The sequence below is a fragment of the Camelus dromedarius genome, chromosome 6 (genome assembly GCF_036321535.1).
Source record: "Camelus dromedarius isolate mCamDro1 chromosome 6, mCamDro1.pat, whole genome shotgun sequence".
NCBI classification, from domain to species: Eukaryota; Metazoa; Chordata; class Mammalia; order Artiodactyla; family Camelidae; genus Camelus; species Camelus dromedarius.
Window position 1 is genome coordinate 36090792 of NC_087441.1, and position 18062 is coordinate 36108853.

At 33.1% G+C, this 18062-nt stretch overlaps 1 protein-coding gene across 2 annotated transcripts in view; it reads left to right on the forward strand.

Annotated features, from left to right (window-relative positions):
• Nucleotides 1-17512, forward strand: part of TBC1D32 (TBC1 domain family member 32) — a 130601-nt gene extending 113089 nt beyond the window's left edge. For both annotated transcript variants that reach the window (XM_010979170.3, XM_031456232.2), the window contains 5 exons: nucleotides 179-294; nucleotides 1097-1251; nucleotides 3164-3304; nucleotides 5543-5731; nucleotides 15675-17512. In XM_010979170.3, coding sequence (XP_010977472.3) covers nucleotides 179-294; nucleotides 1097-1251; nucleotides 3164-3304; nucleotides 5543-5731; nucleotides 15675-15794 — 721 coding nt within the window. In that variant the 3' untranslated portion in view covers nucleotides 15795-17512. The remainder of the gene's footprint in view (nucleotides 1-178; nucleotides 295-1096; nucleotides 1252-3163; nucleotides 3305-5542; nucleotides 5732-15674) is intronic.
• The last annotated feature ends 550 nt before the right edge of the window (nucleotides 17513-18062 follow it).

The following is an 18062-nucleotide window of genomic DNA, read 5'->3' on the forward strand; positions in this document are numbered from 1 at the left end:
TGAGTGTTAATCTTTCTTAAGTGCTCTGTATAGCATAGTTAGGCTAAAAGTAGAAGTTTGAAAACTTAAAATCTTGAGATCTCAAGAGAGCTGCACTTTGATGAATTAAAAAAAAAATGAGTTTGCAATGCAAGGCCAGACATTTTTCATTTGTTTGTTTTCTGGGTTTTTATGATAGGTATGGCAAGTTCCTCAGCCTGTTAAAAGATGGTGCAGAAAATGATCTTACCTTGGTTTTAAAGCATTGTGGGAGATTCCTGAAACAGCAGCAAGCTTCTGTAAAATCTTCTCTTCATATCCTTTTTGAATTATTGACATTACTTGATTTGATCTATCTTCATATATTTTTCAGAATTCTTTGATGGAGTACTTTAACACATTCATAGTAAAATAGTACTTTTATAACCTATATTAGTGATTTATTTGTTATGATATATATGTATAGCATTTTATTCTATATTTCAAATATGTACTTTATTAAACTGAGTAGTAATTACTAAATTCAGTTTTATTAGTTGAATCTTAAACTAAATAATTAAAGTTATTAGAAAATATGTTCAGACATATATAAGGAAGTTTTAAAATAGATTAAATCAGAGTAATATCGAGATTTTGTAAATCTAGAATAAGAATAAAACATCCATTTTTTGTTTTAATTAGTCATCTTTCAGAAATAGGGTTTGACCTGAAGTATGCAAGTCATTTGCATTACTGAATTCTAAAAAGTATGGATTTTTTAATACTTGATTATGCTAATAATCTGGCAGATAACCTAAACTACAGAAAGGTTGGTATTATTGTGTTAATGACTTGAAAAGGGTGTTTCCATAAAGCAGATAGGTTTGTCCTCCAGTAGCTGGTGCTTTTGGCCTCCACTGTCAGCAAATAGTACATTAAAATAGTTACTATATAAGTAATTTTGTTATTAATAAAATTTAATTTTATATTAACAGCTTATAAATTGGTTGAAGACAAAATGAGAACTAAGTATCATTAATATCTCTTTCCTGATAGAGATCCTGGAAATGTTATTTATGAAGTTCTTATATTTAACCTTGTAAGATACTATACAAAGTTCCTTAACTGTGCCTTTCAGTCTGCCTGCAGGGGAGTTACACTGGCCATGACTGGTTTGTATCTTCTTTGTTCATGATAATGCTGGGGGATAAAGAGAGAACGTTGCGATTTCTTCAGCAGTTCTCCAGGCTTCTGACTTCTGCTTTCCTTTGGTTGCCAAGACTACATATTTCTGTAAGACTTTTTAGTCTGTTTTTAAAGGAGTGTTTTAAATTTTAAGGAAATTCTATTTAAATTTATTGGGACCTTGTTATTTTATTTGTAGAGCACTCTATAATAATTTATTCTCATTTTCTAACTGAATGCTTTTTTGACTGATTCCTTTTGAAGATACAGATTAAAGATTTTCTCAAATTATTGTTGTTGTACCTAATGGTAACTGAGTGAAAGATTAATGATAATAAATGCATTATTAAATTTTAAACCTGTCATTTAGTAAAGTATAAAATTCCATATTGTAAAAAGAGAACTATTGGATGGATATTTTATTGCTTTGTTAGAAAGAATCTCTGGTTAAATTGCTGTTTAAGGAAATGGTATATTAAGTCAAAATTATATACATATCGTATAGAGGAAAAGCACACTAATTTTATATACATTTTGGAAATCTCTGATGAGTTTTGATTACGACATTATAGTGTATTCTTAAAGGTTTTATTACTAGTCTGTGAGATGTAAATTTAGTTTAGAATTAAGTGCATACCTCAATTTATTAATGTTTCCATATTTTGTTTTACTTATTTACTTACTGCATTTGAGACCTCCAACATGGGGAAACTGTCAATTATAATAAGCTATGCCAATGCTCCCCAAACCTTTTCCATGACATGTTGCACTTGGACAACAGAATCACATGGCATCCAAGAAAAATTTGTTAAGGAGGCTGGAGAGTTGTATCTATAAATCTATATTATATACGGATATATCTATATAGTTATATCTATAGCAAGTTAAATGAAAGCATTTATTATCATATGCTTTTACAATATATGATAAGAAGAATAAAAGCATAGCACTAAGGAACACATTAAATATTGAAATTTTATGCTTGGAATAGCTATAAGCAATTCCAGTATAAGACTTTCTATCTTTTGTATTTTACTATAATGAGAAATTTGTTTGTGGGAACAGGAGGAAGCAAAAAGGCAAAAGAATATGTACTAGTTTTTCTCAAATCAGTGGACCTGTTTTCCTCTGTTAACCAAAATTTGAACAGTTCTTTAAAAATTACATGAAGGTTTAGAATATCTTAAAGATTTTTCACTCTTGCATTTATGAATGTAATGTTAAAAATTCTTTTGATAATAAGTATGGATTTTTAAGTCCAATCACACATTTTCATGTCAAGTACTTAAAAATGATACCTACATTCCACTAGTCTTAACTATTCTACTTTACTGTTCAGATTGTGACACTGTCAGACATCATCAGTGAATTGTTTTTAACCATAACTTTATAAAGTTGCATTTCTGCTTTGACTATAATAAACCTTTTCCAACACCTTATTTTTAACACAGCAAGAGTGATGTGTTCTAATAGCGTTTCTTCCCATGAAACTGAAATCAGGCAGAACTTTAGCAGCTTTGATGTTATTAGATTTACCATTTTGATACCATCATTTAATATGGAATATAGACCTGTGAATGGAATGGAGTGACATATTACTCAGGGGTTTTAGACCGAAATCTCGATGTAAAGCCTTGACATCTTTCTGTTGGTGCAGTTGTATCGTCAGTGACGACTCATGCAGTGCCTTCTATAGTATCATTTCTTCTTTTCAAGTACAAATATACCAAGTTGAACATTTTATTGCCAGTAGTTTGTTTTACTGCTTCTTTGTAAAGCAAATAACATTCTGCTAAGATTCCTCTTCAGGGATTCTATTTATACTGCATTTATTGAGATTTATTCTCTCCCCAGTGTTTAACATTCTACTTTTTAACTTCCATAAAGTTTGGAGTAACTTGTTCTGCCACTATATTAATTTTGAAGTTGCAATATAAGACAAAATATTTAGATAAGTTTGTTTGATTGTTTTCAAATTAGCTGGATATTCATTAATTCTCAATTTCTCTCTTTCATGCAGAGGTACCTACCTACTGACACTATAGCATCTGGCATTCATCCAGTGTATTTCTGCAGCACTCACTACATTGAAATGCTACTGAAAGCAGAGGTGCCACTTGTGTTTTCAGCTTTTCACATGTCTGGTTTTGCACCATCACAGGTAATCCATAGGAAGTAGCATTTCTTCAACTCTCAGATCTCAGTGTCTTTAAAGAAAATTACATTCTCAGCAAATATAGGAAATACATTTAAATTAATCACATCATTTTTGTAAGCAGTCATACCTCTAAATGTGCTAAATCTTTAAACTGGGGTTTTTCCCCTAGGTCTATTGTAATATATAGATTTACACTATAGTAGATCCCTGGCATTCACAGGTTTTGCGTTCATTTTCAGCAATTCAAGACAGACATTTTGAAAGTTTATGACATGTAGGCTTGTTAATGGAGATAATAATATCTGCTTGATAAGTCTTATATAAGGATTAAGGGAGGTAACTGAGGACAAGAATAATTATCTACACTGAGCATCTGGTATGTGAGATACTGTACCTTATCTAACAAAGCCCAGCTCTCTGCTTCTATTGGGATCTGGAAGGCTTAATGATTTTCTTTTGAGGGCCAGGGGTCGTACATGTGGTCAGATGCAGTAGCTACAGATGTCTCCCTCCTAGTCCTTCATTGGACTGACTGTTTCTACCCTATGTTATAATGAGGCTAAATTTAATATTTGATCCAGTATGATCAGTGTCCTTATAAGAAGAAGTTTAGACACCAGTCATGAACAGAGGAAAGACCATGTACAAACATAGGGAGAAGATGACCATCTACAAGCCAAGGAGAGAGGCCTCAGAAGAAATCAGCCCTGCCGAAACCTTGATCTTGGACTTCTTCAGAATTATGAGAATATAAATATCTGTTTAAGTCACTCAGTCTTTATGACAACACTAGAAAACTAATACACCATGTTAAAGGCAGTTAAAAGCAGAACCAGCATCCCCCAAATTGAATCGGGGTATAAAAACAAATTTTAGAAACTACTCAAAAATATGTTTTTAAAAGGTCAAAACAATAGAACAAAAAAGGAAAATTTGTGTGTATCTTATATATCATGACAAACTGAGATTAGCCACCATATCTGTTCCCATTCCTTACTTCCCACTCCTCAAAAACTTTATAGGGAAGAGAGGGTCATTAAAGGAAATCTTTCCTCAATAGTAATTTGCAAATCATAATTGAAAATGAAAATATTGGAAAGTAATTAATTGTCTCAGTTTCCCAGGACTGTGGTATCAACGTACTACAAACTGAGTGGCTTCAAACAACAAAAATATATCATCTCACAGTTTTGGAGAATAAAGCATCAGAATAAAAATGTTGGCAAGGCTTTGCTCCCTTGAAGGCTCTAGGGAAAGAACCGTGTGACCCCTCTCTCCTAGCTGGTAGTCTTAGATATTTCTTGGCTTATAGATGCAGCTCTCCAATCATGTCTTCACGTGACATTCTCCATGTGTGTCTTTTCAGTGTCTTCCCTCTGTGTGTGTCTTTGTGTTCAAATTGTTCAGTTTCCATGACACCAGTCATACTGGAATAGGGCTCACCCTAATGACCTCATTTTAACTTAGTTATCTCTGTAAAGATCCAGTTCTCAAATAATGTCACATTCCTGAGGTTGAGACTTTGACGTACTTTTGTGGGGAGACACAAAAGTATAACATTAATGAACCAAAATATTAATGATAATGTTAATCATTGTGTCATTCTTACTGTTTTTTTTTTTTACCTTTTCTGTTTCTTTTCCTATAATGGGCATGTATTGCTTTTATAATTTGAAAAATATTATTCAAATAGTAAGGTAAATGATTTTTATAAAAGTCCCATTTTTGATTTATTCTCTATATTAGTGCTCAGTTTTTATATTATGTAATTCTAGTTGGTTTAAATTGTTTTCTGATTCAGCAAGAGCCCATTTGCATTAATGTAACATTTAGCAATCTGTCATCTGCATAATTATACATCTGTGATCATAGGTAGGATAGAAAAAGCTCCCATCTCTGAATTAAAATAGTCTCAGCATTTGTTGTCTGTAGCGATTAGACTGCTATTGAAGGTAAGAGGAGGATAGTAAGAATAAAGGAAGCATTTAGCAATAGGTGTATCAGCAATGTGAACACTGTCAGTTACCCCCAGGTCCTGAGTCCCTAAGGTCATGAAAGTTTTCTTACACATTAGGCAAACAGGTGAAGCATCCTTATTAGGCTTCTTATATGTAGAATGTCTTTCTATTTTGATTAAATTCGAAGCTCTTCACTGGTTTTGTGTGCATTATTGGATGCTGCTTTTTAAAAGTTAAATATAGTTTCATAAGCTTTCTAATGAATTGACTTTTTTTCCCCTAGATTTGCCTGCAATGGATAACTCAGTGTTTCTGGAATTATTTGGATTGGGTAGAAATCTGCCATTATATTGTTACTTGTGTTTTCCTTGGTCCTGATTATCAAGTGTACATCTGTATAGCTATATTCAAACATCTACAGCAAGACATTCTGCAGCACACTCAGACTCAAGATCTGCAGGTGTTCCTAAAAGTAAGTAAGTTTATTTCTAGAGGAAAAATGCTGGCTGAGAGTTAATTGCCAACTCTAATGGGGTACCTAATGCCAGATACTTTTCTAGACACTCATGCGGTCCTAAAAACAACCTAGGTATTATCATTCTCATTTTAGAGATGAGGAAACTGAAGCACTGAGTTAAGTTGCCCAAGATTATACAACTAGAGAGTGGTGCTGAAGAGCAGTGCGGCTGGTATATGAAGTTAAACTGCCTGGATATAAAACTTTGCTTTAACCAGTATGCTGTGCCAAAAGGCCTGTTTTTTTTATTGTTTGGGGGAAATTCCCATGCTTTATTTGGTGGATAAAAATTGAAGTTATTGTGTTAATACATAGCTTTGATACTTTTACAAAACACTTAATATCCTACGCCTTTATATTCTATACTTTTTAAAAAGTCACCACCATATATATAAGTTAATATTTTAAAGCAAGATATAATTATATTTGCTTACTTTCTCACAATAATGTGACTTTTGAAGCTCTGGACTTTAGGGAGTACAAGATATATAAATACGTCCTGGTGGGTGATCCTTGACAGAAATCCAACTTTGTTTTAAGTTAAAATATTTCCTTGAATTTCATCCTCCTGCTACCCTCAGACACAGATATGAATGCATATGCACATATACACCAAAACCAGCATTGGTCATGTGCTTGTTTTTTCTAGGTTGACAAATAATTTCTAAGTGAATCAGTTTTATCTTAATTCTTTACCATTAGATACTTATCAGAGTTATTTTTCATTTGATGATTTTTCTGTAAATAAATGTCATTGGTCACTTAAGGTTACCAAACTATTGAGCATTTTTATTTCCTAAATACTGAATTCCAAAGGTCTCAAACTTCCTACATATATCACTAGACTTATGATCTTAGAAACATTCTTAATGAAAAAAATTTAAGAGGACAGTGGTTGTACATGTAGAAGGAAGACTTAGGTAGGGGAAAAAAAAATAGTGACCTGCAAGAGGAAATTTGGAGAACAGGGATAGCTAAGTAAAATATGTTGAGGACAAAATGTCCATTTCTTTTCAGTAAAGGACATTTCATCAGTTGCAGGGATTTCAGAGTCCGCAATTTCCCCCAACTCTTACATTTAAATATCACCTAACCTATAATTCTCTAATCTCTTATCCACTTTAGTTTCTCTTACAGTGTTTGTCACTGGCTGAAATTATTTTATATATGTTTTTGTCAGTCTCAGTATGCTGTATAAGCTCCACAAGGACTATAATCTTGTCTATCTCAATTACTAATGTATTTTCAATGCCTCAAATGGTACCTGGCACATAGAAGGTGCTCAGTGAATACTTGTGATAAAGTAAACAAAGAATGTAAATAAATACAAATGGAAAGATGAATGAACTTAGTTTTATTCACATTGAATAACAAACACTACTAACTTCTTCTAATTGTTAACTTATCTTCATTTCCATCAGAAGGATGTCTTTATATTTAATCATCTTTAATCTGATTAATGTTGACTATTGCAGTTTCAGCTCTTTCTTGACCACTACAGGGAAAAATTATAATAGGGTTTACAAATGGTGAACTCTTTAAATATGTCCCAAAGTCTGTTTGCTCTGGACATAAATGCTATCAATTTAAAACTAAAGAATTTTTAAATGAAGGAGAAAAGATTATCTTTACTATCTAAGTCCTATTTAAATTGCTAAAATTTTAATTGAATTAGCAAAAAACATGGGCAAAGAATTAATTTTAGCACTTGTCTTGGAACTACGTTACCACTGATCTCTTTTGATGGACAGTTATTTTTCTTGTGAGATAAATTCCAGTGTATTTTTTTTAAATATGCATTTACGTATCCTTTTAACTACTGCATTAAGCTCTCTGTTATAATGTCTTCTTTGCAAAGTATGTAAATATATGTACACTATTTTTTTACTTATTCACATATTAACCAATGATGAAATTTCAATTAAGGAAGTGGTTTTTATTCTTCCTTCTCTCAGAAGATCCCCCAAGTCAGAAAGATACATGATTTTAAAATTCCTCATTATACTATTGTTATTGGGTTTAAACCTTGGAAATTATCTTTTATACTTTCTGATCCAAAGTCTCAGATCTGTACAAAAGAGAAAAAAGCTCATCAATAATTCTCCACATAACTACATACCACAGCCATAATAATATTCTTAATTGATTATGTGTCATTCCCTGACTCTCCATATTTAATAATGACTCCTCCTGAGAGGAGAGAGGAGGTAGAGTAGAACAGAGGGCTTTTTATTGTATATGTTTATGTGGGCTTTTTTATAATTTTTGAAGAATGAACCCATACTTCTTTTATAATAAAACTACTTCTTAAAAGGAGTGTATTGAATCATTATATAAAAATGGATAGAAGAAGCATCTGACTATGGTAACTAAGTTCAAATAATCAGGCTCAAATAAATTAGTTTCCAAAATATTGAAAAACCACAAACATGTTATGTTTTCAACTATTACCAGTTATCCTGAGAAACTTTCGATAATGAGATGGTTCCAGAAGACTGAAAATATGCAACTCGTTTCCCGGTTTACATTTCATATATTGTCATAAAGGGACATGATGAAAGCATTGCTTTAGGAATAAGAATTTGTCTGAAGCATGTAGTATAGAGACAATATCAACCTGTTTTGTATCTATTTTGGTTTAGGCTCAAGATTTTAAATCAGGTAATTGAGTCTGGATTCTTTGCCTGCATTTCTGATAGCCCACTGAACAATTTTTCATGATCAGTGTATTAAAAAGATGACTTGGAATTTCTTAACCCAGATTTACTAAAAACAAAACAAAACAAGCAAACAAAAAAACTTGTTTTTTTTCCTCATTTGATTAAATCACTAAAATATTAGATGAATGCCATGGGTATAAATTATTCAGCAAAGTGTGTTGTCTGAGTTTTTCACAATATCTTTTTAGACATAACAAAAATAGAGGTTGGATAATAAAGCAGCTAAGTACATTATTCCAACAACCCTGTGGTGATTGATAGATTAGTACTGAGCTAGATGGCAGCTTCTAAAGGTATGCTGAAGAGCTTCGTCCTTGGACCTAATGTTTTTCTGTGACAGACAGTGGTTCAGAAAATCTATAGGCACAAACTTCCAGAAACAGAAGCATCATCCAACAAAATAAATATTCTCAGTATCTCAACAGGCTTGAAAAGTGTAAAGTTGTGTTTTTGTTGTTTGTTTTTAGTGGAGCATTCCCTCCCTCCCTCGGCCTTGCCCTCACCCTTCTCACCTTCTTCTTCATGTACACACACACACACACACACACACACACACACACACACACACACACACACACACACACACACACACATGCAACAGGTTTAGGGAGGGTCAGTTTAATAGTTCTTCAGAAGACTCACTGTTTTAGCCAACTGGCTTGTATTCCTTTCTGCGTGCTAATAGGCTAGCAGTGATGTTGGTTTTACTTTGTGGACTCAACCTGGGGATAAACTTCACTGAAATGCCAAGCTAAGAAAAGATTACCTTCCAGTGAAAATCAGGCTGTGAAGACTCAAAATACTTAAGTAAAATGCTTCAACTAAATCTTTCATATTATGGCAAAATCAATTTATAATTGTGAAAAAAAAATCAGGTTAATTTCAACCCATCAGTAAACTGTCAAGAGGGATTTTTTTGCTGTTGCTGTTACAGCTCTGGTTGGTTAGCTGACAGGGTAAGAAATGGAGATCAGACTGAGAAAAACCAACTGTATGCTAAGTTTTTAAAAGACCAAAGTATTTACAGAATTAAAAATAATTCACCATTTTAAGGAATAGATACAACATGCTCAGTAATATGTCAGCTATGATTTTCAGTTACGTTTTCTGCATTGTCTGTATATCATTTGAGTCCATCTGAAGTCAAATTCTGGCTCTGTCCCTCTGACTGTAAGCTTAGGCACCTTGCTTAACCTCTCTATGCCTCAGTTTTCCCATTTGTTTAATTGGGTGTGAAGTAATACCTATCACATGGAGTTGTTGAGGAATTAAATGAGATGATATTTGTAAAATACTTCTAGAACATTATCTGGCACATAACAAGTGCTCAAGTTAAAAAAAAAAAAGCCATCATTTGGGTTTCTATTTCCCTGTTCCATTCGTCTTATTTAGGAAAAAATATGCAGACAACACAGCAAAGGAAATAGGATTTTCTCCTGAGTCCATTGCTGGACTATATACTTTTGCTCCTACTTTTTTTCTCCAGCTCTTGTGACATCTTAGTGTTATAAAATATCATAGTAATACCCGGCATATACTTCAGATCTGTGTCAGGAACAGTCTCTTACATTGCATCTGATCAGGACCTACTCCCCCATTTACCCAGCCAAAACTGAATCCTCTCCTTAATTATCATATATGCTTTGTACCCCTGAACTGAGTTAAAACCTATCCTAAATGTTTAAGAACTTCATATTCTATCCAGAACCATACACTCCAGACCCATACACTCTATCTAAACTATCCTGATCTTAACGATCACTAGAGTCTTTATTAAAATTGATGCACTGAGATTTCTCCCTAGTCCTGCTAAAACAGAATTTTCATGACAGAGTCCTGAGTTGTCAGTTGTTGTAGCTTGCAGCTTTTATAATATGTAAAACTATTACCTTTGGAGCTTGAATCCAGAATGCCCCACCAGTGATTCAGAAGTTTTAGGGGATATTGAGTCCAGGAATTTTTAGTTAGACCAGACACCTCAGGAATAACATACTAGAAGAAACATGACTTGCAGGTTGTTGGTGTTTCTACCACTTTGGTCAGGAAAGAAGGTCCTTTTTCATGTGATAGGTAGGACACAACACACAAAAGGTCATATCTAGCAAGGGTGAAGAGCAGAGCTAAGTGTCCAAAACTCCATCTTCTTTGGGGCCGTCTCCTTTGGGGTGAGGTCATGGGGCCTTGGGTTGCCCCCTAATGCCTGTGTTCAGTCAGAGGGGCTGGTTTAATGGACAGAAATGCTGGCCCATCCTGCAGTGCTCCAAGCCTCCTAGGAAGGGGCAGGACTGGGTAGGGGCAGGGCTGGGAAGGGCACTGCTGGTTAGGGTAGGTGCAGGGGGATGCCGGGCAGCAGCAGGTGAGGAGCCCCATGTGCCTGCCCCCCAGATTTTGAGGGCCTCTCCTTAAGCTGCCTCCAACCCCCTGGGGAAAACCAAGCAAAAGCACTTTCCCAGGCCTGGCCTCTGCTGCTCTGCTGTGTTTTTCCCCTGCTTTCACAACCTAAAGGTCTTATATCCATTAGTTCTCCAGGGAGGCAGGAGGTCTGCGGGCTTTATTCATTGCTGTCCTACAGTGTCCAGGACTTCTCCTGCTGTGTGCTAGGTGCTCAGTAAATGTCTGTGGGCTAGATGAGTGAACTTTCTATGTTTAAAATATGTAGACAGATAGATAGCTTCCTATGTGAGAGTTGACATTAATACAAATTCTTTAAGTGACCTCAGAGCATATTGAGTCCTACACCTTTTGTGGTAAACTTATTTTATATACCTCCTGATGGTTATTAATAAGAATTGACTCTTTGTTCCAGTTTAATCCACTCAAAGTGACATATCTTACTTTTTTCCTCTGTAGTTTGTAAAGAGCTATTATATTTTTATCACCTTTTAAATGCATTAATAATTAAATATTTGGGAAAGAATATATCAGAAAATACCTAAGCTTGGTCCCGAAGTCATAAAACTAAGGCATGTCATAATAGCATACTTCATCTTTTTGTGCTTTGTATCTTTTCACCACCCTGAAAGGCCTTATCTTCAGTTCAAATTCCAAATTTACAGGGCTTGCAGTAGCTGTAAAAACATTCTGCTAGAAATTGTTTTTGAAAGCTTTGTTAAAAATAATGTTTGAAATTATAGGTATAGCTTAATTTCCATAATAGGCATATTCTTGAGAAGTTGCAAGAAAGTACAGTAATAGTTTAATATTTTAAGTGAATTGTTCTCTTATATTTTTGGTAAGGAGTTGAAGAGCAGAGACTGGAGTCAATAATCCTTAATGGGCCTGTCCATGCTTAACATTTAACAAATTTGCAGTGCAATCAAAACAATCTAGCTCAACCATTTCAGAGAACATATGTTAATAAAAATGTTCTTATTGTTATGACCACCATTAACACCTTGAGTGCTTACTGAATGCCAAGCACTGGACAAAGAGATTAACAGGTATTGCCCATTCATTGCTCACCAACTTATTCAACTATTGTGTAACAGCTGTGTGTTCCAGGCATTGTAGTCACAAGACAGGCCGTGGCCCTGCCAGATTGACCTCATATTCTACTGGTAGATAAATAATGTGTGAATAAATATGTAATATTTCAGGTATTGCTAGATCTTTCTATAAACAAGTTAAGTATGGTAAGGGACTCAGTCAGATTTAGGGGTGCTATTTAGATAAAGAGTCCAGTGAAGGCTACTCTGAGGGGGTAGGCAGAGACTTGAGTGAAGCAAAGGAAAAAAGCAATGCAAAGACTTCTGTGCATAATCTCTCTAAATAAGAAGAAAGACAAATGCAAAGGCTCAGAGGTAGGAATGAGCGTGGACCACTTAGAAAGTGCAGGATGACCACTGTGGCCAGAGCAAGGTGAGGGAATAAGAACGGTCAGATGACATAAGGCTTTATAGTTCATGGTAAGGAGTTCAGACAGCACAGTTTATGCTATTATTGTCTACATTTACACATGAAAAATCAAGGCTTAAAGAATCTAAACTTTCCCAGGTTCATACATCTAGTAACTAATACAGGGGGGTTTGAACCCTTTTTTGGTCTGAATCCAAATCCTGTGCTCCTTCTAGAATGTCACTGACTAGTCTGTTTACCTTTTTAAAAAAATATCCTAAGTTCAGTGGATCTTTTAATTAAATACTCTTGATAGTAAAATAAAACCAGTGGATACATACTTGAAACTAAATTCTGTATACAGAGGAGAGAGAGAAGCTGTGTGGATGCCGTATCATGTAATATTGAACACATATGCAGCATTGTGGCTTAGGATGGTAATTTTTAATGCTTTTTGATGATTTATCATTCGAAACCAAACTTTAATGAAGAGAGCAAATCATTGAAGGTATACTGGTTGAAAAGCCATTAGGTACAGAAAAGAAAATACAGTATGCTCAAAATGAACTTCTTAACTAAGACATAAACTACTCCAGTACTGACTTAGTGAAAAAACAAAACTTGAACAAATAGAGCATTGTTTATATAAAATGAGATAGTGTTACCTTATATAATTACATGTCTACCAATTTAAAGAATAAGGGGATTCATATTTTTATAGAGTCCAATATATGCAGGTCTATAAATGAAATGATAATAAAGCAGTATTCTGAGGAAATGGTCCTTTATAACTTGAATGATAAGCTGGCTGTCTAAATGGTCATAATTACAAGGAAAAGTTACCCAGTAAAAAGGCCATTAGAGAACATTTATGATAAAATGAAAAATATTCCACTTAGAAGGGAAGTGGAATTCAGAGATTCTGAAATTTTATTCAGAGTTCAAATTGCCTGTGAATTTTAAATAATGAACTATAGCATTTAAAAACATCCCATATAAATGACTGTTTAATTTTTCTCTTATAAAATAAGACCTTAATAGCCTTATTTGCCATTTTTATGGGTGTCCCTTCAGTATAGTTATCAGAATATTTTCTCTTTATTTTAAAATTAATGTCTAAGATGGAAGTCATAATTCAAAAAATATGTCCTCAGGAAAAAATATTTAAACCAAGTAATAGCTATGGTTCTCTATAGGTAGTTTTTATTTTTAAATTAAAGTGGAACAATAATTAAAATATATTAAAATATATTTTGCTTATTTTCACCCAGAATTATTAGAGCTATTGTTCAAATACCATCATCTCCTATTGTAATTCACATTTAATGAACAAGCATTCTTCTAAAACTCATGAATATGTACTAAAACATTTTTTTTTGCACAAGGTTTTTTCCCCCTCTGGTTAGTATAACACATTACTATAATTCCTTTCCAACTTAAGTATAGTTTTAGTGAAGAGGTGATTAATGCCAAATCACAAGTAATTTGGATGAAGAGAATGGATAAATTCATAAATAGTTCCATGACTATCACAACAAATGTTTATAGTGAATTCTTGAATAGTAATACTGGTCTTATTTCAATCCTATTTCTTCCCCAAAGAACAAAGTGAAATATGTTTGATACGAGAGAAATTTACAAAAACCTAGTATTCTTGCTATTCATAAGATGAACATCTTCCCTTTGATTCAGTTGCTTTACATAAGACTGGAGATACAGTATATACCTCAGCTGTTAATTTTTAGGACAAGGACTTTCTCATTCATCTTTGTGTCTTCAGTATATAACCAAGAACTTTACATACAATAAGCGGATCAATCAGTGAATGAATGAAGAAATGGATATCACAATTATTTTAAAATGAATGTAATGTTATCCATATAACTTAACATCATTTGGTTTCCTTAGTTATAATATCAGCCTTATAAATCAGTAATAGTTTTTTTTTTAAGTACCAATTAACTTTTCCCCAGAATTACCCAGATTTTAGGTGATATGTGGCAAGTAGGTGTACTCTTCTCCCAAGTTATTTGCAAGCTGTGAACTATTACTAACCTCGTAGAAGTAATTGGGGGGAGGTTGCTCTTTAAAAGATACTTTATTATATCCACAAGAAATAAAATACCAGAGCTACTGTTAGGCACATAAATACAGATCCTGTTAATATCAAGCTTGTGCGACTCAAGCGTGGTTTTGAGGCCAGCAACTTTGGTGTCTACCTTCCTGTCTGTGCCATGGCCCGATCATGCTGGGAGCGCAATGACACTGTTTCTGTTTTATTTCTAGCAGCTTTGTTTCATTTAATGAATACAGTTCTTTTATGCTACACTTTTCTAGATTGAAATCTAATTTCGTTATCTGTTCAAACTCTGATCACTTCATCCATTACTTGTTTTAACGATGTAGTTCAAGTGTAGACTAGTGATATCTGAGGCCCTTGAAAACATTCATTCTTCCTGAGAATTTTGTGACATTTTCCTAGCTACCTTACATTGATTTCTCTCATCTACAAACTGATTGTCTCTAACATAATATTTGGTGTATGATAACATATTATCTTCTGTTCTTTTGAATTGCTCTTGTTTATTGTTAGTAGCTTTTGCCTTTAAACTATAATCTCCAGAAAAGCATGAACTGTACAGAATTCCTTATAACCTCTCAAACTTCTAACATAATACATTACAGTGAGTCAAGGATCATGTTTCTTTTGCAGAATTTTGTTGTTGTTACTTTGAAGGGGAAGCATTGCATAGCTAGTATTTGAAAATGCTAAAAGGAATAGTCATAAAATTTCCTAAAAGTCTCTAAGATTCAGAATGGATGCTCCTACTATTCTACATTCTTGAGTGCCTCATTTGGGACACTAACCATTAATTCCAAATTCGTACAGACATGCATAGTACCAACATTATGAATTGCAGACTGTTGGAGAGTTTATGAACAATAGCTGTAGAACAGATATTTCTTGCAGTATTATAGTACCCTTTGAAAAGCTTTAGAGCCATTACTAATTACAAATGTGAACAATCATTCTATAATTGAAACTTTATTACATCTAAAATATTAGGGAGATTTCATTATCTAAGATTATGGGTTTTTTGTTGTTGTTGTTAGCACTAAAGCTTTTTTGGTTTTGAAAACAGACAACCTTGTTTCACAGGGACATGATTTCTTGCTATCATATACATATAGCCTACTAAATAAAAAGCAGTTGCACATTTACTAGCAACATGAAACTGCCATCTAGAGCTGAAAAAAATGATACATCAACTATTTAAAATTCATTAACTTAGTTGCATGTCTTTACCCAAGCAAATGAACTTCTCTTTATATTTTTTTGACAGGAAGAACCACTGCATGGGTTTCGAGTGAGTGATTACTTTGAATACATGGAAATTTTGGAACAAAACTACAGACCAGTGCTGCTGAGAGACATGCGAAACATTAGAGTGCAAAGCACATAGATCATGGAACACACAATTTAATTTTATGTTTTATTTATTTTTAAAGAAAACAAATGGACTTGACTGTTTTCTGTGTCCGTAACAACATACGCTTTGTGAATATACAATATTGTAAATTGTAAATCATTCCTGAGAGTTTTGAATATAATAATGTATTCAAGTATGTATCAGCTCAATATGTGATATGAAGTGAATTCATTTTTGTAAGTTTGTTGTTTTATAAGGTTGTTTAGGAATAAGATCTGTCTTATAGTTCTTTGTGTTTAAGAGTTAGTCTTAACATTTCTTCCTTCCCTAGATGAGTAAGACATTTTTTTCAATGAGTTTGGAAAGTAGCAGCAATATTGTAAAAGTAATTGTTTGACCAGCTAGAGGGAGTCCATGTAAACAAGGAAGATAATTGTCTTCCTCATTTTTTATGTCTTCACATATAAAAGAAAATAGACAAAGCCACACTGCTTATTTTACATATGGAGGAACAAATGATATTTATCATAGCAAGTAGTATGAAAATTATTGTCCTCAGACATAATTGTTTTTCTAGGAATTGCTTTTGATACCTATTTCAATTTATAATTTTTCAATGTGAAATGTAGTCTCCACATGGTTCATTTAAAAATAGATTGGTTATTTCATACTGATAAGCATTTGACTCTCATTTGTTACGCATATTCCTTAGTGATAGGTTTAATTTGTCCTGAACTTGAAGACGTTAAGGAGAATAGATTTGCAAATTAGTTAAATGACTAACAATGTTTTATTCTATTTAAATACAAGGCTCAGCCAAATGATATTAATACAATATGCTAGGGTCTATTTCCTTATAACTGTCACATTTAATATATGAATGATAAGACACAAAATATTAATTTCAATTAATTTAAAAACAAGTTTTAAAAATTATAGGTAGAGATTGTTTTATACTCATTACTTATGTTTAAATATAAGTCAACCACTAAAATCATTCTGAAGCTTTTTTTCTTTTCAACCAAAAATGGCTTATCCACAAATTCATTTCTCCTTTAGTATGATGAAACAACTGATATCATACAGTTTTTAGTTTCGTGATATTTAGGCAACTGCAAAATCAACCTTCCAAAATCAGGTTTTATGCTGTAAATGTCAACAATAGCTTCTCATAATGGTGTTCCTAAAGGGCACTGAAAAAGTTGAGAAAAGGAAATTGAGCAGGTTAATTTGACATATTGCTCACTTTAGCTCTGGCTGATATGAGTTAGGTAACAGAGCCCTAGGTTACTCAAAACATCAAGTTTTGTCTACTTTCAAACTTAATTTTGAAAAGCTGTTCCACAGAACCTGTAATACATGTTTATGGTTCCATTTCTTCCCATTCTGTTTCTGAGTTATTGTTATTGGTCCTGAGAAAGTTGCAGCTTTATTTCTTTTTAAAAGCTCTTACATGGTAATTGGAAATACAAATAGAGAAGAGCTATAACTTAATTTTATAATATCCATTGGTGATTTTGATTGGAAACTGAAGTAAGACCTAGATATTACATTTTGGAAAAGTGACTTCAGCTGGAACAAGAAAGCTTTCATTTTCTACTTGACAAATCTGAACAATGACCTAGTAATTTGGTGAAATAAAATGTAAAATATGGTAGTTTTTGTAATTGCCATTGTGAATTATTTTTTTCCTATTTTTGATTTAAGAATATTCTTTAGAGTAGAAATAAATACAGCCCTGTCTTGCCTCACTTTTGTTTTTAATTATTTAAAATATAAGTCCTTAGGACTTATTTCTAATTTGTGAAGGAGTACCTTATATATTTTACAGGATTTATTATAATAAACTACATTTTATGATACAATGTAAACAAATATGTGAAAAATTTAAATGTTCATATGTAAATCTTTGAATATCTACTTTTGAAGTTTCATTTTTGTAGTTATGCCTCCTCTTGATATTTAGGCATCTAAAGAATCTGTGAAGGTAAAGTAAGCCTCAGAAATTCATCTAAACTTTCTACAGGATTCTTCCTCAATTTATGATTATTAAATTATGCTGTGCTTTAGTTTGATTTTCCAATTCCAATGTGTTAAGGACATTGCTTTGGCCATTCATTATACAGACATATTTTGAGAATTACACATATAATGAAATATTTTTAATATTCAAGATAGAATAAAGGAAAGACAGCATCTCCATTCAAAGAGTCCACAGCCCTCGTGGGAGGGTGGATAATTTTAAAACTGAAAATAGAATTATAAAGGTAAGTGAGAGCTGACCTCTGAATTTAGTGACCT